The 24154-nt window shown below is 44.2% G+C and overlaps 1 protein-coding gene across 1 annotated transcript in view; it reads right to left on the bottom strand.

Moving 5' to 3' along the window:
- The window catches only part of cdh2 (cadherin 2, type 1, N-cadherin (neuronal)), a 78028-nt gene that overhangs the window by 53363 nt on the left and 511 nt on the right, over positions 1 to 24154 (bottom strand). The window contains exon 2 of the mRNA XM_039002843.1: positions 21962 to 22100. Within this exon, the coding sequence (XP_038858771.1) occupies positions 21962 to 22100 (139 nt within the window). The remainder of the gene's footprint in view (positions 1 to 21961; positions 22101 to 24154) is intronic.

The raw sequence follows: 24154 nt of genomic DNA, 5'->3' as shown, positions 1-24154 counted from the left end.
GGGGGTGATGAGAGAGATATACCTGCTGGAGCGCGTGCTACAGGTAGGTGCTGCTATGGTGACCAGCGAGCTGAGATAAGGGGGGACTTTACCTAGCAGGGTTTTGTAGATGACCTGGAGCCAGTGGGTTTGGCGACGAGTATGAAGCGAGGGCCAGCCAACGAGAGTGTACAGGTCGCAGTGGTGGGTAGTATATGGGGCTTTGGTGACAAAACGGATGGCACTGTGATAGACTGCATCCAATTTATTGAGTAGGGTTTTGGAGGCTATTTTGTAAATGACATCACCGAAGTCGAGGATTGGTAGGATGGTCAGTTTTACAAGGGTATGTTTGGCAGCATGAGTGAAGGATGCTTTGTTGCGGAATAGGAAGCCAATTCTAGATTTAACTTTGGATTGGAGATGTTTGATGTGAGTCTGGAAGGAGAGTTTACAGTCTAACCAGACACCTAGGTATTTGTAGTTGTCCACATATTCTAAGTCAGAGCCGTCCAGAGTAGTGATGTTGGACAGGCGGGCAGGTGCAGGCAGCGATCGGTTGAAGAGCATGCATTTAGTTTTACTTGTATTTAAGAGCAATTGGAGGCCACGGAAGGAGAGTTGTATGGCATTGAAGCTCGCCTGGAGGGTTGTTAACACAGTGTCAAAAGAAGGGCCAGAAGTATACAGAATAGTGTCGTCTGCGTAGAGGTGGATCAGAGACTCACCAGCAGCAAGAGCGACATCATTGATGTATACAGAGAAGAGAGTCGGTCCAAGAATTGAACCCTGTGGCACCCCCATAGAGACTGCCAGAGGTCCGGACAACAGACCCTCCGATTTGACACACTGAACTCGATCAGAGAAGTAGTTGGTGAACCAGGCGAGGCAATCATTAGAGAAACCAAGGCTGTCGAGTCTGCCGATGAGGATGTGGTGATTGACAGAGTCAAAAGCCTTGGCCAGGTCAATGAATATGGCTGCACAGTACTGTTTCCTATCGATGGCGGTTAAGATATCGTTTATTACCTTGAGCGTGGCTGAGGTGCACCCATGACCAGCTCTGAAACCAGATTGCATAGCGGAGAAGGTATGGTGGGATTCGAAATGGTCGGTAATCTGTTTGTTGACTTGGCTTTCGAAGACCTTAGAAAGGCAGGGTAGGATAGATATAGGTCTGTAGCTGTTTGGGTCAAGAGTGTCCCCCCCTTTGAAGAGGGGGATAACCGCAGCTGCTTTCCAATCTTTGGGAATCTCAGACGACACGAAAGAGAGGTTGAAAAGGCTGGTAATAGGGGTGGCAACAATTTCAGCAGATAGTTTTAGAAAGAAAGGGTCCAGATTATCTAGCCCGGCTGATTTGTAAGGGTCCAGATTTTGCAGCTCTTTCAGAACATCAGCTGACTGTATTTGGGAGAAAGAGAAATGGGGAAGGCGTGGGCGAGTAGCAGAGGGGAGGGCAGTGCTGTTGACCGGGGTAGGGGTAGCCAGGTGGAAAGCATGGCCAGCCGTAGAAAAATGCTTATTGAAATTCTCAATTATAGTGGATTTGTCGGTGGTGACAGTGTTTCCTATCTTCAGTGCAGTTGGAAGCTGGGTGGAGGTGTTCTTATTCTCCATGGACTTTACAGTGTCCCAGAACTTTTTTGAGTTTGTGTTGCAGGAAGCAAATTTCTGCTTGAAAAAGCTAGCCTTGGCTTTTCTAACTGCCTGTGTATATTGGTTTCTAGCTTCCCTGAAAAGTTGCATATCACGGGGGCTGTTCGATGCTAATGCAGAACGCCATAGGATGTTTTTCTGTTGGTTAAGGGCAGTCAGGTCAGGAGAGAACCAAGGGCTATATCTGTTCCTGGTTCTAAATTTCTTGAATGGGGCATGCTTATTCAAGATGGTGAGGAAGGCATTTTTAAAAAATATCCAGGCATCCTCTACTGACGGGATGAGATCAATATCCTTCCAGGATACCTCGGCCAGGTCGATTAGAAAGGCCTGCTCGCTGAAGTGTTTCAGGGAGCGTTTGACAGTGATGAGTGGAGGTCGTTTGACCGCTGACCCATTACGGATGCAGGCAATGAGGCAGTGATCGCTGAGATCTTGGTTGAAAACAGCAGAGGTGTATTTGGAGGGCAAGTTGGTTAGGATGATATCTATGAGGGTACCCGTGTTTACGGAATTGGGGTGGTACCTGGTAGGTTCATTGATAATTTGTGTGAGATTGAGGGCATCAAGCTTAGATTGTAGGATGGCTGGGGTGTTAAGCATGTTCCAATTTAGGTCGCCTAGCAGCACGAGCTCTGAAGATAGATGGGGGGCAATCAGTTCACATATGGTGTCCAGAGCACAGCTGGGGGCAGAGGGTGGTCTATAGCAGGCGGCAACGGTGAGAGACTTGTTTTTAGAGAGGTGGATTTTTAAAAGTAGAAGTTCAAATTGTTTGGGAACAGACCTGGATAGTAAAACAGAACTCTGCAGGCAATCTTTGCAGTAGATTGCAACACCGCCCCCTTTGGCCATTCTATCTTGTCTGAAAATCTTGTAGTTAGGGATGAAAATGTCAGAATTTTTGGTGGTCTTCCTAAGCCAGGATTCAGACACGGCTAAAACATCTGGGTTGGCAGAGTGTGCTAAAGCAGTGAACAAAACAAACTTAGGGAGGAGGCTTCTAATGTTAACATGCATGAAACCAAGGCTATTACGGTTACAGAAGTCATCAAAAGAGAGCGCCTGGGGAATAGGAGTGGAGCTAGGTACTGCAGGGCCTGGATTCACCTCTACATCACCAGAGGAACAGAGGAGGAGTAGGATAAGGGTACGGCTAAAAGCTATGAGAATTGGTCGTCTAGAACGTCTAGAACAGAGAGTAAAAGGAAGTTTCTGGGGGCGATAAAATAGCTTCAAGGAATAATGTACAGACAAAGGTATGGTAGGATGTGAATACAGTGGAGGTAAACCTAGGTATTGAGTGATGATGAGAGAGATATTGTCTCTAGAAACATCATTGAAACCAGGTGATGTCATCGCATATGTGGGTGGTGGAACTGAAAGGTTGGATATGGTATAGTGAACAGGGCTAGAGGCTCTACAGTGAAATAAGCCAATAAACACTAACCAGAACAGCAATGGACAAGGCATATTTACATTAAGGAGAGGCATGCTTAATCGATTGATCATAAGGGTCCAGTGAGTAGAGGTTGGTTGGGGTCACGGCGATCCAGACAGCTGGCCGGGTAGCTGGCTATCGGTAGCAAGATAACATAGGATGGAGGTCTATTTTTAGTCACCTCGTGCGTTTCCGTCGGTAGATTAGTGGGGTTCCGTGTGGTAGAGGGGATCGCTCCAATTGGCAAAATAGATATAGTGACCCAAGAAAAAAAAATTGTCCGATATACTTATTCAGATAGCAGCCGATAAGACAGCTAATGATTAGCAGATGGGTCTTCGGAAACATCGCAACGGAAAAGCCTGTTGAAACCACCTCGGACAATTACGTTGGCAGACCAGTCGTGATGGATCGGCGGGGCTCCGTGTCGGCAATAAAGGGTCCAGTCCAATTGGCAAAAGAGGTATTGTAGCCCAAGAATTCGCTGGTAGACCTCTTCGGCTAGCCGGTATATGGACCTAGCTCAAGGCTAGCTCAAGGCTAACTGGTGCTTGCTTCGGGACAGAGGTGTTAGCCAGTAGTAGCCACTCGGTTGCAGCTAGCTAGCTGCGATGATCCGGTGTAATTGTCCAGAGCTTGCGTCAGGAATCCGGTGATGTGGTAGAGAAAAAGCAGTCCTATATGCTCTGGGTTGATATCGCACCTGCAGACTGGCCTTTTATTGGCCCGAGCTGAAGCTGGCTGGTGTCCGAGTTAAGGGTGAAGACCGCAGCAGTGGCTAACTGACTACTAGCTAGTAGCTAGTTATCTGGCTAGCTTCTGATTGGGGTTACGGTTCTAAAGTATAAAAAATAGCAGATCCGTACCACATTGGGTGAGGCGGGTTGCAGGAATTTATATTCAGTTCCTAGATGGAAAGTGAAATTAAAATATATACGAAATGTATACGAAAAATACGAGGACTATTTACGCGGGACAAGACGGGACAAGACAAACACACGTCTGACTGCTACGCCATCTTGGAGAGAACGGTACAGATGAAAGGTACACATCTTGTGAATCAAGCCAACATGTCCGATTTTTAAAATGTTTTACAGGGAAGACACAATATGTAAATCTATTAGCTAACCACGTTAGCAAAAGACACCACTATTCTTACTCCATCAGTTTTTACTTCATCAGTAGCTATCACAAATTCGACCAAATAAAGATATAAATAGCCACTAACCAAGAAACAACTTCATCAGATGACAGTCTGATAACATATTTATTGTATAGCATATGTTTTGTTCGAAAATTTGCATATTTCAGGTATAAATCATAGTTTACATTTCAGCTACAATCAGAAATTGCACCGAAAGCAGCCATAATATTTACAGACACCAACATCAAATACCTAATTACTCATCATAAAACATTTCTGAAAAATACATAGTGTACAGCAATTGAAAGACAGGCATCTTGTGATTCCAGACAACATTTCCGATTTATTAAATGTTTTACAGCGAAAACAAAATGTAGCGCTATATTAGCGTAGCCACAATAGCCAGAAACACTTGGGCGCCCACGACCAGTTCACATGCACGACAGATATTAGAAATAGCATCATAAAATGTTTCTTACTTTTGGTGATCTTCCGTCAGAATGTTGGACAAGGTGTCCTTTGTCCAGAACAGTCGTTGTTTTGATCTGGAACGGCAAATATCCCTCTTCATTTAGCATGGGCACTTGCCAAGTGGCACGGATCACTCCAACGTCAACAAAGTCAGAGAACGGAACACGGCAAAACTCCCGAAAAAAATTCAATAATCTGATTAAACTATATTGAAAAAACATACGTTACGATGATATGGTCACATGTATCAAATAAAATCCGAGCCGGAGATAGTTGTCGTCCATAACGGCAGCAAAACAGAAGGCAATCCCACTGTCCAAGTCGCGCGCTTCAGAGTACCGGAAATGACGGTCACGTCATACAAAGAGCTTGTATTCCAATTCAGATGAAGATAAACACAAAATTTCTTCTCTCACAGCCTCTTGACACCCAGAGGAAGGCGTATGAAGTGTACGTAGACTCTTACGTATCATGACCATGTATAGGCAGGAAGTTGAACAGAGCATATATTTCTGACATTCCACTTCCTGGTCAGGAAAAGTGCTGCAGAATGAGTTCTGTTTCACTCAGAGAAATAATTCAAACGGTTTTAGAAACTAGAGAGTGTTTTCTATCCAATAGTAATAATAATATGCATATTGTACGAGCAAGAATTGAGTACGAGGCCGTTTGAAATGGGCACTATTTAACTGGCTACTCAATACTGCCCCTTGCAGCCATAACAGGTTAACCTGTCTGGCTCTGGCGTTCCGCTAGCGGAACTCCTCCCACATTCCACTGAAAAGGCAGAGCGCGAAATTCAAAAGATATTTTTTTGAAATATTTAACTTTCACACATTAACAAGTCCAATACAGCAAATGAAAGATACACATCTTGTGAATCCAGTCAACATGTCCGATTTTAAAATGTTTTACAGCGAAAACACCACATATATTTATGTTAGCTCACCACCAAATACAAAAAAGGACAGACATTTTTCACAGCACAGGTAGCATGCACAAAGCCAACCTAACTAACCAAGAACCAACGAAACTAACCAAGAAACAACTTCATCAGATGACAGTCTTATAACATGTTTTACAATAAATCTATGTTTTGTTCGAGAAATGTGCATATTTGAGGTATAAATCAGTTTTACATTGCAGCTACCATCACAGCTACCGTCACAAATAGGACCGAAGCAGTCAGAGTAATTACAGACACCAACGTCAAATACCTAAATACTCATCATAAAACATTTTTTGAAAAATCGATGGTGTACAGCAAATTAAAGACAAACATCTTGTGAATCCAGCCAATATTTCCGATTTTTTAAGTATTTTACAGCGAAAACACAATATAGCATTATATTAGCTTACTACAATAGCCTACCACACTACCGCATTCATTCATCAAGGCACGTTAGCGATAGCAATAGGCACATTAGCGATAGGGAATAAACCAGCAAAAGATATTAATTTTCACTAACCTTCATAAACCTTCATCAGATGACAGTCCTATAACATCAGGTTAAATAAAGGTGAAATGAATCTGGGACTTGTCTGTGGAGATGGTGGGAGAGGAGAAGACACTGACGATCCTACATCTCATAACCTGTAGTTTTCCTGTAAGATGTGTTAAACCTGTGACTTCTCCCAATTATCACCTTCTGCACTCTGATAACACCCCACCCTACAGAGCACTGCACTCCTATGCTTCACAAACACACGCACACACACACGGACGCCCACACACAAACACGTATACACACTCACACAAGTACACGCACACACACAATCTGCTCTGCTCCTCTCTGTTATGTGTGCCACAGGGAGGGTGTCTGAAAGCAGAGAGAGGAGAGCCGGCCAGCCGGCTGGCTGACGTGTTGTTAGTGATGAACTCATCTCTGTTAATGAAGCTATTCACAGGTCCTCTATACAGCAGCACAGAGCTTCTGCGTCCCCAATGGCACCTACTTCTCTATATTGTGCACTACTTTTGACCAGAGCCTATAGGGCTCTGTTCAAAAGCAATGCACTATATAGGGAATAGGGTGAAATTTGGGATGCGGAGCTAAGCCTTTATCCTATTAACAGCCCAGGCCAAGGCCAAGGCATTCAGCCACATGCTAAGTAAAGCATGATAACTGGGTTTCATGCAGTTACCACACAAAGGCCATCTCAATGCATCTGAAGACAGCACACTGACAATGATAAGGGATGCTGTGTGTGTGTGTGTTTGTGTGTATGTGTGAGTGTGTGTGTGTGCTTGTGTGTGTGAGCGTGTGTGTATGAGTATATAGTGGACATTCACCAGCAGCAGCATATGGTAGCCTGTCTCTCTGTGTCTCATTGTATAAAATGGCTGTGATTTATAACACCGTAGTGTATTTTACTACGTCTAAGGTTATTTTATGAGTTAAGGTGGCCTGGTTTATGGGTGGTGTGAGGTTGTTTATGCTTCATGGTTAGGCATATGTTTCATACGGTGTGTGAGGTTGTTTATGCTTCATGGTTAGGCCTGTTTCATACGGTGTGTGAGGTTGTTTATGCTTCATGGTTAGGCCTGTTTCATACGGTGTGTGAGGTTGTTTATGCTTCATGGTTAGGCCTGTTTCATACGGTGTGTGAGGTTGTTTTATGCTTCATGGTTAGGCCTGTTTCATACGGTGTGTGAGGTTGTTTATGCTTCATGGTTAGGCATATGTTTCATACGGTGTGTGAGGTTGTTTATGCTTCATGGTTAGGCATATGTTTCATACGGTGTGTGAGGTTGTTTTATGCTTCATGGTTAGGCATATGTTTCATACGGTGTGTGAGGTTGTTTATGCTTCATGGTTAGGCCTATGTTTCATACGGTGTGTGAGGTTGTTTATGCTTCATGGTTAGGCCTGTTTCATACGGTGTGTGAGGTTGTTTATGCTTCATGGTTAGGCCTGTTTCATACGGTGTGTGAGGTTGTTTATGCTTCATGGTTAGGCCTATGTTTCATACGGTGTGTGAGGTTGTTTATGCTTCATGGTTAGGCCTGTTTCATACGGTGTGTGAGGTTGTTTATGCTTCATGGTTAGGCCTGTTTCATATGGTGTGTGAGGTTGTTTATGCTTCATGGTTAGGCCTGTTTCATACGGTGTGTGAGGTTGTTTATGCTTCATGGTTAGGCCTGTTTCATACGGTGTGTGAGGTTGTTTATGCTTCATGGTTAGGCCTATGTTTCATACGGTGTGTGAGGTTGTTTATGCTTCATGGTTAGGCCTTTTTCATACGGTGTGTGAGGTTGTTTATGCTTCATGGTTAGGCCTATGTTTCATACGGTGTGTGAGGTTGTTTTATGCTTCATGGTTAGGCCTGTTTCATACGGTGTGTGAGGTTGTTTATGCTTCATGGTTAGGCATATGTTTCATACGGTGTGTGAGGTTGTTTATGCTTCATGGTTAGGCATATGTTTCATACGGTGTGTGAGGTTGTTTATGCTTCATGGTTAGGCATATGTTTCATACGGTGTGTGAGGTTGTTTATGCTTCATGGTTAGGCATATGTTTCATACGGTGTGTGAGGTTGTTTATGCTTCATGGTTAGGCCTGTTTCATACGGTGTGTGAGGTTGTTTATGCTTCATGGTTAGGCCTGTTTCATACGGTGTGTGAGGTTGTTTATGCTTCATGGTTAGGCCTATGTTTCATATGGTGTGTGAGGTTGTTTTATGCTTCATGGTTAGGCATATGTTTCATACGGTGTGTGAGGTTGTTTATGCTTCATGGTTAGGCATATGTTTCATACGGTGTGTGAGGTTGTTTATGCTTCATGGTTAGGCATATGTTTCATACGGTGTGTGAGGTTGTTTATGCTTCATGGTTAGGCCTATGTTTCATACGGTGTGTGAGGTTGTTTATGCTTCATGGTTAGGCCTGTTTCATACGGTGTGTGAGGTTGTTTATGCTTCATGGTTAGGCCTGTTTCATACGGTGTGTGAGGTTGTTTATGCTTCATGGTTAGGCCTATGTTTCATACGGTGTGTGAGGTTGTTTATGCTTCATGGTTAGGCCTGTTTCATACGGTGTGTGAGGTTGTTTATGCTTCATGGTTAGGCCTGTTTCATATGGTGTGTGAGGTTGTTTATGCTTCATGGTTAGGCCTATGTTTCATACGGTGTGTGAGGTTGTTTATGCTTCATGGTTAGGCCTTTTTCATACGGTGTGTGAGGTTGTTTATGCTTCATGGTTAGGCCTATGTTTCATACGGTGTGTGAGGTTGTTTATGCTTCATGGTTAGGCCTATGTTTCATACGGTGTGTGAGGTTCTTTTATGCTTCATGGTTAGGCCTGTTTCATACGGTGTGTGAGGTTGTTTATGCTTCATGGTTAGGCATATGTTTCATACGGTGTGTGAGGTTGTTTATGCTTCATGGTTAGGCCTGTTTCATACGGTGTGTGAGGTTGTTTATGCTTCATGGTTAGGCCTGTTTCATATGGTGTGTGAGGTTGTTTTATGCTTCATGGTTAGGCCTATGTTTCATACGGTGTGTGAGGTTGTTTATGCTTCATGGTTAGGCCTATGTTTCATACGGTGTGTGAGGTTGTTTATGCTTCATGGTTAGGCCTGTTTCATACGGTGTGTGAGGTTGTTTATGCTTCATGGTTAGGCATATGTTTCATACGGTGTGTGAGGTTGTTTATGCTTCATGGTTAGGCCTGTTTCATATGGTGTGTGAGGTTGTTTTATGCTTCATGGTTAGGCCTATGTTTCATACGGTGTGTGAGGTTGTTTATGCTTCATGGTTAGGCCTATGTTTCATACGGTGTGTGAGGTTGTTTATGCTTCATGGTTAGGCCTGTTTCATACGGTGTGTGAGGTTGTTTATGCTTCATGGTTAGGCATATGTTTCATACGGTGTGTGAGGTTGTTTATGCTTCATGGTTAGGCCTATGTTTCATACGGTGTGTGAGGTTGTTTATGCTTCATGGTTAGGCATATGTTTCATACGGTGTGTGAGGTTTTTTTATGCTTCATGGTTAGGCCTGTTTCATACGGTGTTTATGTTGTTTTATGGCCTGGTAAAGGTATGTCATGTCCCTGGCTAGTGGGTAATTCTAAACAGAGCATGTTGGGGAGGGGTAGGGGGATAGGGGGTGGGGGTTTTGAGGGCTAATTCTAAACAGAGCAGGTTGGGAAGGGGGTAAACAGTGTAGGTCGGAAAGAGGTTAGGGACTTGGGGAAGGGGTAGGACGTTTGAGGGCTCATTCCAAACAGAGCAGTTCGGATAGTGGGACAGGGGTTAGGGGCTTTGGGGGGGGGGGGGGGGGGGGGGGGGTAGTGGTAGGGGTTAGGGGCTTTGGGGGGGTAGTGGTAGGGGTTAGGGGTTTGAGTGGGAGGGGGAGGGGTTAGGGGTTTGAGTGGAGGGGGAGGGGTAATTTGGCGGAGCTAAACACCAGTCCAGCTGTCAAGCTTGGGGAGCAGACCAAACAGATCAAACATACACAGACAGGAGACATACAGACAGAGCTAATCCTTATAGGACAGCTGTCATGCTACAGACCTCACCCTGATATTGGCACGGACACACACGCAACAACACACAAAGAGACATACACAAACATTCCTGACCCTGAAAACGACAATAGGGTATGCCAGACGGGTGGTATAACCTACACACAGACACAAAAGCATACACACACAGAGAAAGAGTTTTGTCAGGCTGATGGGTTGGATTATCACTGACATGGATATAGGTTGTCTAAAAGGTGCCCCCCTAACCCGTACTCTTACCCTAACCCAAAAACCTAACCTTAACCCTAGCTCCTAACCCTAATTCTAACCTTAACCCTAAACCCCCTAGAAATAACATTTGACCTTGTGGTGACCAGTTGGTAACATTTTTGGTCATTTACTATTCCTCACAAGATTAGTTAAACACGTCCACACACACACACACACACACACACACACACACACACACACACACACACACACACACACACACACACACACACACACACACACACACACACACACACACACACACACACACACACACACACACACACACACAGCAGCCAAAAACAGCAGGATGAGAGTAGAGAGGGGTAATGTCATGAACAGAGAGGGGTAATGTCATAAACAGAGAGGGGTAATGTCATGAACAGAGAGGGGTAATGTCATGAACAGAGAGGGGTAATGTCATGAACAAAGAGGGGTAATGTCATTACAGATCCCTGTGCTGTACTTTCAATGCCACCCACCCCTGGCCCCAACACAGAGTCTGTCAGTGACTGTGTGTGTCTGAGGGCCTAGAGAGGCTGTCACCACAGATTAAACCAGAAACTCTCTGTGCCTCTAACAATATCATCTCTCCTACCCCTGCCATCTCACACTCCCTCCCTCTCCCCTTCTTCTCTCCATTCCCTCTCTCCGACAACCTTCCCTCAATCTGATTTGCGTGTGCCTGCATTAATTAGCAGGAGAGTCTAGTGAGCGTGTCTGTGTGTGTGTGTGTGTGTGTGTTGGACCAGTGGGAGCAGTGATGAGGTCGTGACATGGTTGTGTGTGTACATGTTTATGTGTGTGTGCGTGTGTATGTATGTGTGTGTGATGATGATGATGTGGATGGAGGTCTAATAGACCTTGACAGGCCTAAACGCCACTGACATGCCCAACTGATTACATTTCCTCTCCATTAACTTAAGATACAGTCTGCCTCCCGAATGGCACCCTATTCCTTTTTAGTGCATTACTTTTGACTAAAAAGTAGTGCATTGTATAGGGAATAGGGTGCCATTTGGGATGCAGCCACACCAGGATTTCTGTTATGAAAATGTGGCGCTGGACATTTGACTAGCCGCATTTTAATTTACCAGACATTTGCGAAATTTACCGTACCCTGAGGCCTATGCATTGGGTGCGTAACCTAATTAGGGCGTACACCCACGGTGCACAGAATGAAATAAATCACATTCCGATTATGGTAATCAATTTTAACAGAACATGTCGAGGATGCAATGACGTGTGTTGTTTATACCGTGCACTTTGAATATGTTATAATAAATGTCCACATTTACTTTTCCTCACAAACACGATGAGTAACAAACAGCTAAATCACTAGCTCATGCATTGGCAGCTCGTGAGTTTCAAGTTTGGGGAAGCAAATTTTCCCCATAAAAATGCACCTTAGGGCCTCCCGGGTGGCGCAGTGGTCTAAGGCACTGCATCGCAGTGCTAGCCGTGCCACCAGAGACTCTGGGTTTGAGCCCAGGCTCTGTCGCAGCCGGCCGCGACTGGGAGGTCCATGGGGCGGCGCACAATTGGCCAAGCGTCGTCCGGGTTAGGGAGGGTTTGGCCGGCAGGGATATCCTTGTCTCATCGCGCACTAGCAGCTCCTGTGGCAGGCCGGGCGCAGTGCACGCTGACCAGGTCGCTAGGTGTACGGTGTTTCCTCCGACACATTGGTGCGGCTGGCTTCCGGGTTGGATGCGTGCTGTGTTAAGAAGCAGTGCGGCTTGGTTGGGTTGTGTTTCGGAGGACGCATGGCTCTCGACCTTCGCTTCTCCCGAGTCCGTACTGGAGTTGCAGCGATGAGACAAGACAGTAACTACTAACAATTGGGGAGTAAAAGGGGGTAATAGTAAAAAAGTAAATAAATATGCACCTTTAAAATAAAGCATTCCATGCATATCACATTTTCAGACTTATGTAAGATTGCCTACTATTCGTAATGTGATGAGTAGATTATATAGTCAAAATTTTGGCTAATAATATAACTCAATCACTGTTCGCAAAAAAGACTGTTCAATGCATGGCTGAGCATGTATAGCGTGGCCTTTTATAAACACATTTCATGGCTGAGCATGTATAGTATTGTATCAGGTACTTTTCAGCCTTTTATAAACACATTTCATGATGTTCTACTACACTTTATATGACTGGACACATTAGCAGAATCTTTTTTAATACGACAAATTACAGGGTAGCCTACTCTGCCCACACTGACAAACAGATCAATAAAAACTAAGTTGTAAATATAATAGGCCTACGAGAAGGGGAGACAAATAGAATGTGACGTCACGAGAAGGGGAGACAAACAGAATGTGACGTCACGAGAAGGGGAGACAAATAGAATATGACGTCACGAGAAGGGGAGACAAACAGAATGTGACGTCACGAGAAGGGGAGACAAGTATAATATGACGTCACGAGAAGGGGGGACAAACAGAATATGACATCACGAGAAGGGGAGACAAACAGAATGTGATGTCACGAGAAGGGGAGACAAATAGAATATGACGTCACGAGAAGGGGAGACAAACAGAATGTGACGTCACGAGAAGGGGAGACAAATAGAATATGACGTCACGAGAAGGGGAGACAAACAGAATATGACGTCACGAGAAGGGGAGACAAATAGAATATGACGTCACGAGAATGGGAGACGAATATAATGTGACGTCACGAGAAGGGGAGACAAATAGAATATGACGTCACGAGAAGGGGAGACAAATATAATATGACGTCACGAGAATGGGAGACGAATATAATGTGACGTCACGAGAAGGGGAGACAAACAGAATGTGACGTCACGAGAAGGGGAGACAAATAGAATATGACGTCACGAGAAGGGGAGACAAATAGAATATGACGTCACGAGAATGGGAGACAAATAGAATATGACGTCACGAGAATGGGAGACAAATAGAATATGACGTCACGAGAAGGGGAGACAAATATAATATGACGTCACGAGAAGGGGAGACAAATAGAATATGACGTCACGAGAATGGGAGACAAATAGAATATGATGTCACGAGAATGGGAGACAAACAGAAAATGACGTCACGAGAAGGGGAGACAAATAGAATATGACGTCACGAGAAGGGGAGACAAACAGAATGTGACGTCACGAGAAGGGGAGACAAATATAATATGACGTCACGAGAAGGGGAGACAAACAGAATATGACGTCACGAGAAGGGGAGACAAACAGAATGGGACGTCACGAGAAGGGGAGACAAATATAATATGACGTCACGAGAAGGGGAGACAAATAGAATATGATGTCACGAGAAGGGGAGACAAATAGAATATGACGTCACGAGAAGGGGAGACAAACAGAATATGACGTCACGAGAAGGGGAGACAAATAGAATATGACGTCACGAGAAGGGGAGACAAACAGAATGTGACGTCACGAGAATGGGAGACAAATATAATATGACGTCACGAGAAGGGGAGACAAATATAATATGACGTCACGAGAAGGGGAGACAAATAGAATATGACGTCACGAGAAGGGGAGACAAATAGAATATGACGTCACGAGAATGGGAGACAAATAGAATATGACGTCACGAGAAGGGGAGACAAATAGAATATGACGTCACGAGAAGGGGAGACAAATATAATATGACGTCACGAGAAGGGGAGACAAATAGAATATGACGTCACGAGAAGGGGAGACAAATAGAATATGACGTCCTAAACTGGAAGAGGAAATTATTGTCCTAAAAAAAAAGATTTTAAGTAGAACTGACCCAACAATGATAAAGAGTGAATATGTGCAGTTCGCACTCACCGCGGATATGGCCGATGCTCTCCGCCTATCCAATCAGACAGGCTATAGGCCTACTGTTGTTCACTCAATTAAGTTGAGAATTGTATAGGTAAAAGACAGATTTGAGACTTGTCATTGTCTTCTCTTTACAGCAATAGCCATTTGTTTTCCAAACTATGTTTTCCTGCGATTTAATGTAGAAATATTGCGATATTCCTGGCCGGGCCTCTTTTCACTGACAGTAACAACTCAACAATCATCTATTTGGTATTTGTTGTGCACGCTGCCCAAATTGTTTCTGGTGCCTTTCCTTCAGACTGTTGGCAATATGATTTCAAACAATACACAAGTTGTATTTTTAAGGCTAGGGGAAGCTAATTATCCTCTGTGGCCAAATCATGCTTTACTAGCCTATTTTGAATCTTTTTATTTATTTATGTAAGCTAATTAGGCTATATAATTCACTTAGGGACAGCTTCCCCTAGTTTTATGGATGTACCGCCTAAGAGCCTTAATCATCAATATGTCAATATATTATCCCCCATAGTGAAAAAGTTGACCTATTCTATTGTTCAGCTTGTTGAGAAAGAAATACGATAGATCCCAAATACAACCACTAGGCCTAGGCTACATAAAAAAAAGTTTGATGTAGCCTAGTCTGATGCAACAGATCAGAACGTTTAGCTTAAAATGTTGATCAACTATTATTTCTTCACATTATAAGTGCAGCAATGTGCACAAGCCTGGAGCTGCACGCAATCATAATATAGTGGCATATCCATTTGTATCTGTCATATCCACTACACTGTAAATGTACTACAATATATCTGCATATTAACATGTTGTTAATGGCAGGAGCTAAGAAGCAAAGGAGAGGAAAACAGAGTGTTTAACGCACATCCACATTATTCACATGAGCTGAAGACTGAGAGCAGCGAGCGCACATCCCTTTCCTTTTTACAACTCTCCCTACCTCTCTCTCAAACACACACACTCTCTCCCTACCTCTCTCTCAAACACACACACTCTCTCCCTACCTCTCTCTCAAACACACACACTCTCTCCCTACCTCTCTCTCAAACACACACACTCTCTCCCTACCTCTCTCTCAAACACACACACTCTCTCCCTACCTCTCTCTCAAACACACACACTCTCTCCCTACCTCTCTCTCAAACACACACACTCTCTCCCTACCTCTCTCTCAAACACACACACTCTCTCCCTACCTCTCTCTCAAACACACACACTCTCTCCCTACCTCTCTCTCAAACACACACACTCTCTCCCTACCTCTCTCTCAAACACACACACTCTCTCCCTACCTCTCTCTCAAACACACACACTCTCTCCCTACCTCTCTCTCAAACACACACACTCTCTCCCTACCTCTCTCTCAAACACACACACTCTCTCCCTACCTCTCTCTCAAACACACACACTCTCTCCCTACCTCTCCCTCAAACACACACACACACACACTCTCTCCCTACCTCTCTCTCAAACACACACACACACACTTCAGAGGGTCAGTCACACACATTCTGAGTTCAAATAAGGATTCGGATAGATAAACTAATACTCTAAACATGTGGACAGTCAGACAGACAGGCAGCAGCCACGCACCCACACAACAATAACTGCACTGGACGGCTGAGGGAAGGCTTTCAAAATGCTAATATCAACTGATGATTAAGGCACACCAGTGCTTGCAAAGGCACACACTCGACACACAAACAGACAAACACACACAGGAACATACACAAGCACCCACACGTGCATCCCTTTCTGGGAGGCAGGTGAAAAATTCAACATCCCTCTTCTATCCATCCAAATAGAGAGGTAGAGAGGAAAGGAAGGAAAAACAGGAAGAGAGATAAAATAGAGAAGAGTAAAAAAGAAGTACACACACAAACAGAGGCATGCAGGGTAATCCTCACTCCCCCTCACTAGCAATCCTTACATACTTGTAGAGGTCTGCATGGCACGGCCCGGTGTTTCTCCTTCAGTCGGACACAGACATATAATCAGAACCAGACACAGTCAGAAGGCTAAACCCTTTCCACACACACACACACACACACACACACACACACACACACACACACACACACACACACACACACGCACACACACACACACACACACACTGGAAGTTGTGCGTGGTACTTTGACTAGAGTTCATGTTGAACTCTGAACTGTATCTGGCTCTGCTCTGTGATAGCTCTGCGGTCACTAACCGTCTCCTGCACTCACATCACCCCTCACTGACCGTGAAAAGACCACTGTGACCTTCCTGTTACTCCAGCGCAGTCCAACTGCTGTGATCATACCTCAAAACAGAAACCGCCCAGGGCAGAGAGAGAGCATGAAACAGTCTCAGAGGAAAACATAGAGAAAGTATGAAGGGATGTAGAAGAAGAGAGAGGGGTGCTTTATGTTAACGGCTGCTGTCTACTATTAAGCAGTCTCAAAGGAAAAACATAGAAAGTGGAGAGAAAGTATGGAGGGATAAAGGAGAAAACAGAGGGGTGTTTTAGGTCTACTAATCAGACATGTGGAGTGATTGTGTTTGACAGAAGTCCCTCCTCTTTTAGGTAGTTCCCCTGAAGACCTGCACTAGCGCTTCCTTCTACCCACGCTAACATGTCACACACTCCCATACTGTACCCCAGATACATTAAACAGAGAGGGGGTGGAGGGAGGTAAGAGAGAAACAAAGAGAGGGGATGGAGACTGAGAGAGAGAGTGAGAGAGCTAGACAGATAAAGAGAGAGCTAGACAGATAAGGAGAGAGAGAGAGAGAGCTAGACAGATAAAGAGAGAGCTAGACAGATAAGGAGAGAGAGAGTGAGAGAGCTAGACAGATAAAGAGAGAGCTAGACAGATAAGGAGAGAGAGAGAGAGAGAGCTAAACAGATGAGGGAGAGAAAGATACGGCGAGAGAGAGAGAGAGAGAGAGAGAGAGCGAGAGAGAGAGGGAGCGAGAGAGAGAGAGCGAGCAAGCGAGAGAGAGCAATAGAGAGAGAGAGGGAGCGAGAGAGAGAGAAAGGGAGCAATAGAGAGAGGGAGGGGGCGAGAGAGAGAGAGGGAGCGAGAGAGGGAGATCTAACAAAATCATGAGAAAACAAAAAGATAATTACTTGGAAATAATTAACAAAAAAACAGAGCAAACTAGAATGCTATTTGGCCCTAAACAGAGAGTACACAGTGGCAGAATACCTGACCACTGTGACTGACCAAAACTTAAGGAAAGCTTTGACTATGTACAGACTCAGTGAGCATAGCCTTGCTATTGAGAAAGGCCGCCGTAGGCAGACCTAGCTCTCAAGAGAAGACAGGCTATGTGCACACTGCCCACAAAATGAGGTGGAAACTGAGCTGCACTTCCTAACCTCCTGCCAAATGTATGACCATATTAGAGACACATATTTCCCTCAGATTACACAGACCCACAAAGAATTCGAAAACAAATCTAATTTTGATAAACTCCCATATCTATTGTGGGAATACCACAGTCTGCAATCACAGCAGCAAGATGTTTCCACAAGATAAGGGCATCCGGTGAAGAACAAACACCATTGAAAATGCAACCTATATTTATGTTTATTTATTTTACCTTTTGTACTTTAACTATTTGCACATCATTACAACACTGTATATGGACATAATATGACATTTGAAATGTCTTTATTATTTTGGAACTTTTGTGAGTGTAATGTTTACTGTTCATTTTTTATTGTTCATTTAACTTTTGTTTATTATCTATTTTACTTGCTTTGGCAATGTAAACATATGTTTCCCCTGCAAATAAAGCCCTTAATTTGAATTGAAATTGAGAGAGAGAGAGAGAGAGAGAGAGAGAGAGAGAGAGAGAGAGAGAGAGAGAGAGAGGGAGAGAGAGAGAGAGGGGGGGACAACGTAGAGAGAAACAGAGAAATTGGAAGATTAGAGAGGAAGAGAGAAAGGAAGATTAGAGAGGAAGAGAGAGAGAGAGAATGAAAGAGATAGAGCTCTCTGTCTCCAGTTCCCAAAATATGCAGCAGACAGAGACAGTGATGTATGGGGCAGACAGAGACAGTGATGTATGGGGTTGGGTGTAACTGGGACAGTCCTCCACACAGAGAAAAGAGAGAGAGCAGAGAGAGAGAATAAAGAGAAAACAGAGAGGAGGGAGATAGTGTGGTCAGGCATGAATAAAATCTGTCTTCTGCTTCCCAAGAGTTAGTGCAGTTGTGTGTGGAATTTCCATGTGTGCATGAATTTAAATGATACCATTGCACTATATGACCGTAATACAACCCCTCACTCTATTTCTGTCTGTCTGTCTGTCTGTCTGTCCCTCTGTCTCTCTCTTTCTCACACACTCTGTCCATCACCGGGAAGGATGAGCAGGCTTTGAGTCAACCAGCCTTCACTCCACTCCCCTAGTCTCTGTCAGCAGGGTGGTCAGGTGAATCATTGACCATAAATACACAGACACAAGGACAGTCATGACCACACATCAAACAGTCAGTTCCACAATATAAAAAAAAAAACAGCCCCAAAACTCCCATGTCTATTTCTAAAGATTGCTGCCACCAACTTCCCCATACAGTGTGGTGAATCAGAAAAAGTCTGCATTGACCGGAGAGTGACCACTGGCTGACCACCATGTCCAAACAAACAAGCTGAGCCAACAGGCGAGCCAATCGCCCATAACCTAGACAGACAGCTCAATCAGCCAATCAGCTAATGCTTAGGTCAGGGTGAGAATGAGAGTCCAGTCTATGAGGCAGCGGTGATCATCATGGTTCAGCAAAATAGAGATTTAACCTATTCACCAGCCAGGAATGCCAGATCACCACAAGAAACAACAACCACAGAGAAGAAGAGGAAGACATGGATGCAAAGACCGTAGGATGTGGCCCATATGTGGAGCGTCTATGAACTTTCCCCCACCACATCCCTGATGCACATCCCTCTCCTTACATCTTTTTAGTCTATCTCTCCATCTCCTAATCCCTCTATTTCTCCCTCACCTAAACTCTACAACATCCTAGCCCCTCTCTCCACCCCTAAACCCTTTCATTGCTCCACCCCTCATCCTAGCCCCTCTCTCCACCCCTAAACCCATTTAATTGCTCCACCCCTCATCCTAGCCCCTCTCTCCACCCCTAAACCCATTTAATTGCTCCACCCCTCATCCTAGCCCCTCTCTCCACCCCTAAACCCATTTAATTGCTCCACCCCTCATCCTAGCCCCTCTCTCCACCCCTAAACCCTTTCATTGCTCCACCCCTCATCCTAGCCCCTCTCTCCTCCCCTAAACCCTTTCATCGCTCCACCCCTCATCCTAGCCCCTCTCTCCACCCCTAAACCCATTTAATTGCTCCACCCCTCATCCTAGCCCCTCTCTCCACCCCTAAACCCATTTAATTGCTCCACCCCTCATCCTAGCCCCTCTCTCCACCCCTAAACCCATTTAATTGCTCCACCCCTCATCCTAGCCCCTCTCTCCACCCCTAAACCCATTTAATTGCTCCACCCCTCATCCTAGCCCCTCTCTCCACCCCTAAACCCATTTAATTGCTCCACCCCTCATCCTAGCCCCTCTCTCCACCCCTAAACCCATTTAATTGCTCCACCCCTCATCCTAGCCCCTCTCCTCCCCTAAACCCTTTCATCCCTGTTCCTTATGATTTAAATTATGTCTCCTCTCCATCCCTTCATTAATAATTGACTATCTTCCTCCTGCTCCAATTAAATAATTAACTAAGCCTCCTGCTGTCTGTACCCCAGGGCAGTCTGTCTGTGACCCTCTATCTGTCTGTCGGTCTCTGTCACTCTCTCTGTGTGTGTGTGAGTGAAATTCTTTCCCATATTTTGGACTGGTGTGTGTGTGTGTACATACATAGGGTTTCAAAGCTACCGGTAAGTTACTGAAACATTCAGTCATTTTAGTAATTAACTGAAAATCTTTGGCAATCTATCATAACTTTGGTAATGTATACTTGAATAACTTGTTAAAAATGTATTCATATATAGTATTCCTTTTTTTATATCTGTGTCCATATTGTCCATGAGTTTCTAGTAGACAGACCATGGTTAAAGAGAAAATAGCGTAGTTAATGACAAAAGCATATAATCATCAATGGAATGATTTAACTCAACTCTTCCAACTACTGACTGTTCTTCACAACTGACACCAGTTCGACGCCATAACATTGACAACAAATACATATTGACATAGTCAAATAAATAAACACCAATGTTATTCACTAAGTTGGCGGTTTATATTTAGGATAATATTTTACAGCTTTTTCATTCTATTTTTATTTTTTATAATTGTATTTAATTATTTCATATATTTTACATGTGATAAGGCCACACAGAGGGCCAGAGATAATTACAGACACCTGTGAAAATTTGAAGTACCCAAAAGGGCCAATAGATATCTTGTGAAAGATTACATAAAATCCTTGAAAGATAACAAACTTCTTGCAGTTTACTGGTAAGTTTGAAGTAATATACCCTCACTTTGCAACCCTATGTGTACAACACTTAATGGCTAATGTCCTGATACGAAGAACAGAGGAAGTGAATCAGCAGGACAATCAAAAGATCATTACATCATAACACACACACACACACACACACACACACACACACACACACACACACACACACACACACACACACACACACACACACACACACACACACACACACACACACACACACACACACACACACACACACAAATACACACACACTCACTAAATCCAGTCAGACTGTGGTATGTCATGCCCTGGTGTGAAATTCTTATTGGAGAGATGGGAAAGGGGGATGCTCTCTCTCTCTATCTCTCTCCCTCACTCAGACCCCCTCTGTCTCGCAATTCAATTTCAATTTAAGGGCTTTATTGGCATGGGAAACATGTTTACATTGCCAAAGCAAGTGAAATAGATAATAAACAGAAGTGAACTAAAAATATATATTTTTTACTCTCTCTCTCTCTCCCTTTCTAGCTCCCTCTCTCTCCCTGTCACTCCCTCCCTCCCTATCTCTCTCCCTCCCTCTTTGTGTTTACCATAGCTTCCTGTCAGATCACTACCTTGCAAGAGTTTGACAGCTTCACAGGAGCCAATGAAATGTAAATAAAACAAATAGCCAACAGACTAGAAACTATAAAAGGACATCTAGCACAATAAACTGTGAATTAACCTTCCTGAACACACAGACTCACAGCTAGGTCTGCCTCGGTATGCATCTGGCACTATCAACCGCACAGCTTAGTAACACTCATTCACACACACGCACCCCGAGTGGATCACAGACAGAGGTCATTGATCAGAGGATGGATATAGGCTGGCCAGATCAATCTCATTGATCACACACTGTTTCATCAGCATGTGGTGTGTGCGTGTGGGGAAACACCCAATATGTGTGTTTGTGTGTGTGTGTCAATGAGTGCGTATGGGGAAACACCCACTGTCAGTGTTTGTGTGTGTGTGTCAATGAGTGTGTGTGGGGAAACACCCACTGTGTATGAGACGAGCTAGACGGTTTCAGCCCCTCCCCCACTCTGCCCCCGACCCTCACACTGTCTCCCTGATACTCACCTAATCCTCCCCCTCCCTCAGTGTTCATAAGGGAAAACTCCTCCATACTGTTGTGCAGACTCTACCCACTTACTGAGTGTGTGTGTGTGCATTCGACGTGTGCTTATGTGTTCACACAGACAGGTGTTTGTGTGTAAGACGTACCGGTGAGGAGTGCTTGTCCCTCTCTCAGCTCCTCGTCCACGGCAATACTGTACTCCTCCTGGGAGAACCCTTGTGTGCACGGCAACGACCTCTGCCTCCGTGGCAACAACCCCACGGCCCGCCCGCCATGCACAGCAACCTGGAAAACAGAGAATTAGAACAGAAGGGTGTGAGCTACAATAATCAATATAATCCTAGGGGTTACACGTACTTATAAATGTATGCACTCACTGCACTATAAACTGCTTTGGAAAAGTGTCTGCTGAGTAGTTTATATTAATAGAGGTAACAGCAATGTAATAACCACTAAGAAATATCATGATAGGCAAGAGAAGAGACATGTTAACCAGCTCCAAATGCAATATAATATAGACTGCATAAAATAAACATATTCTAAATGAAATATAACAACATATAGGACTATATAAGAGCAACAATGATGGCACATTAGGAGGGGCCCTGCTCAGTGGCAGAAGGCCACCTCTCTATGCTCCCCTCCCTGCCCCCTACCCGATCCCCTCCCCCCTCACAGAGCAGCACAATGGCATACGTCACTCAGGCAGGTGATTAGAGTAATAAGGGTAAGGGTTAGTGGGTAGCATGATTAGCCTGTCGACATCCCAAATGGCACCCTATTCCTTATAGTGCTCTACTTTTGACCAGGGTGCCATTTGGGATCCAGACCCTGCTACTACAGAACTTCAGAAAGTCAACACACCCTCCACCTTCACCCTCGTGGTGATCACAGATCTGACATGGCTATATACAGGTGAAAGCTATGTATTAGAACCTATTGCTTGCTTTCACCTATAAGATGCTTTTCAGATCAGTCATTAGTTCAGGGGAGATATGAAGGAATAGGGTATTTCAGAAGTATTCAAGATCAGTGTATGTGATTGTGTCAAAAACCTGTAACCCTTCCATGTGAATTTACTCATTCAATTCTAATCAATTCTAATCTGCAAATTCTCTGCAATCACTCTATTTATTTGCTTCTCAGTTGTTTATCTTACTTTCCAACATAAAACGTATCTATACATGTTTCAAATACCTATACTGTGCTAAATGAATACATTAACACAAGGGATATGCTAAACCAAACGGGTTGGGTAGCCTATAGTACATGCTTTGAGGGGATGGGGAAGCTTTCGAGACAAACACGGTGAATAAATATGAGTTACAATCCCACAGTGTTTATAACATAACCGCGAGCTGAAATATAGTAAACTGTAGCCTACTCGATAGGCATTATAAATCTGTTCAGTTAATGTACTCCTCGTTTAACAACGCGATAGGCATGAGAAATCTGTCCAGCGTCCTCATTTTACAACCTGTTAGCGAAGCGCACACTAACTCAACATTCAACAACATCCACCCTGCTCGGGTGATTGACCACGGCTTTGTTGTCGGCATGGGACTGACCCTAACCCGAGATGTTGGGGTTTACTCGGGTCATCTCTGTAATGTTGATATAGGTTAGCAAATTAGATTATGGTGTAGCCAACGGACTAAAAAACAATAGGCTATCCATGTGCGTGTGTGCGTTCGTGTGTGTGTGTGTGCGTTTGTGTGTACCGTGCATGTGTTTTGAATCATTAGCATCTCTAAAAACCAATCATCTGATCTGATTTGTGTTGCGGCAACGGGCGATTGTCCCGCGGCTACTTTAATGTCCGTAAATTGTTACAGTTGTTGGTGAGCCGTAGCCTAAACATCCGATTCAGTCCATGGGTTCAACTTCAGCCTGGTGACGCGTCTACCAAAGTATACAAAAGTCCCAAATAGCCATAACAGCATTCCATATAGGCGTAGCCTATAGATTTTGAATTATGGGTGAATACGGAGCAGACAAATGTGTCCCTCTTGGCAAAAACTGGTTGAATCAACGTTGTTTATACGTCATTTCAACAACACAAATTAAATGCGACGATGTTGAACGTGGAAAGCTGATTGGATTTGCAAAAAGTCATCAACGTAAGGAAATAGCGTCATTTTTTCAACCAACTTTTAAATAAAATCCAATGGCATGGTGACATTTTTTTGTTGATTTCACGTTGAAAATTCACGTTAGTTGACAACTCAACCAAATCAAAATTAGACGCGGAACTGTGACCTCTGTGCCCAGTGGGGTAGCTCGATTATGAAATTCGGTAAATGCCCACCATCATCAGAGAGCAGTTCAAACTTCAAGAT

The sequence above is a fragment of the Salvelinus namaycush genome, chromosome 10 (assembly GCF_016432855.1).
Source record: "Salvelinus namaycush isolate Seneca chromosome 10, SaNama_1.0, whole genome shotgun sequence".
NCBI lineage: Eukaryota > Metazoa > Chordata > Actinopteri > Salmoniformes > Salmonidae > Salvelinus > Salvelinus namaycush.
The sequence above is the reverse complement of the archived record's forward strand: the minus strand, read 5'-3'. Positions and strand labels throughout refer to the sequence as shown.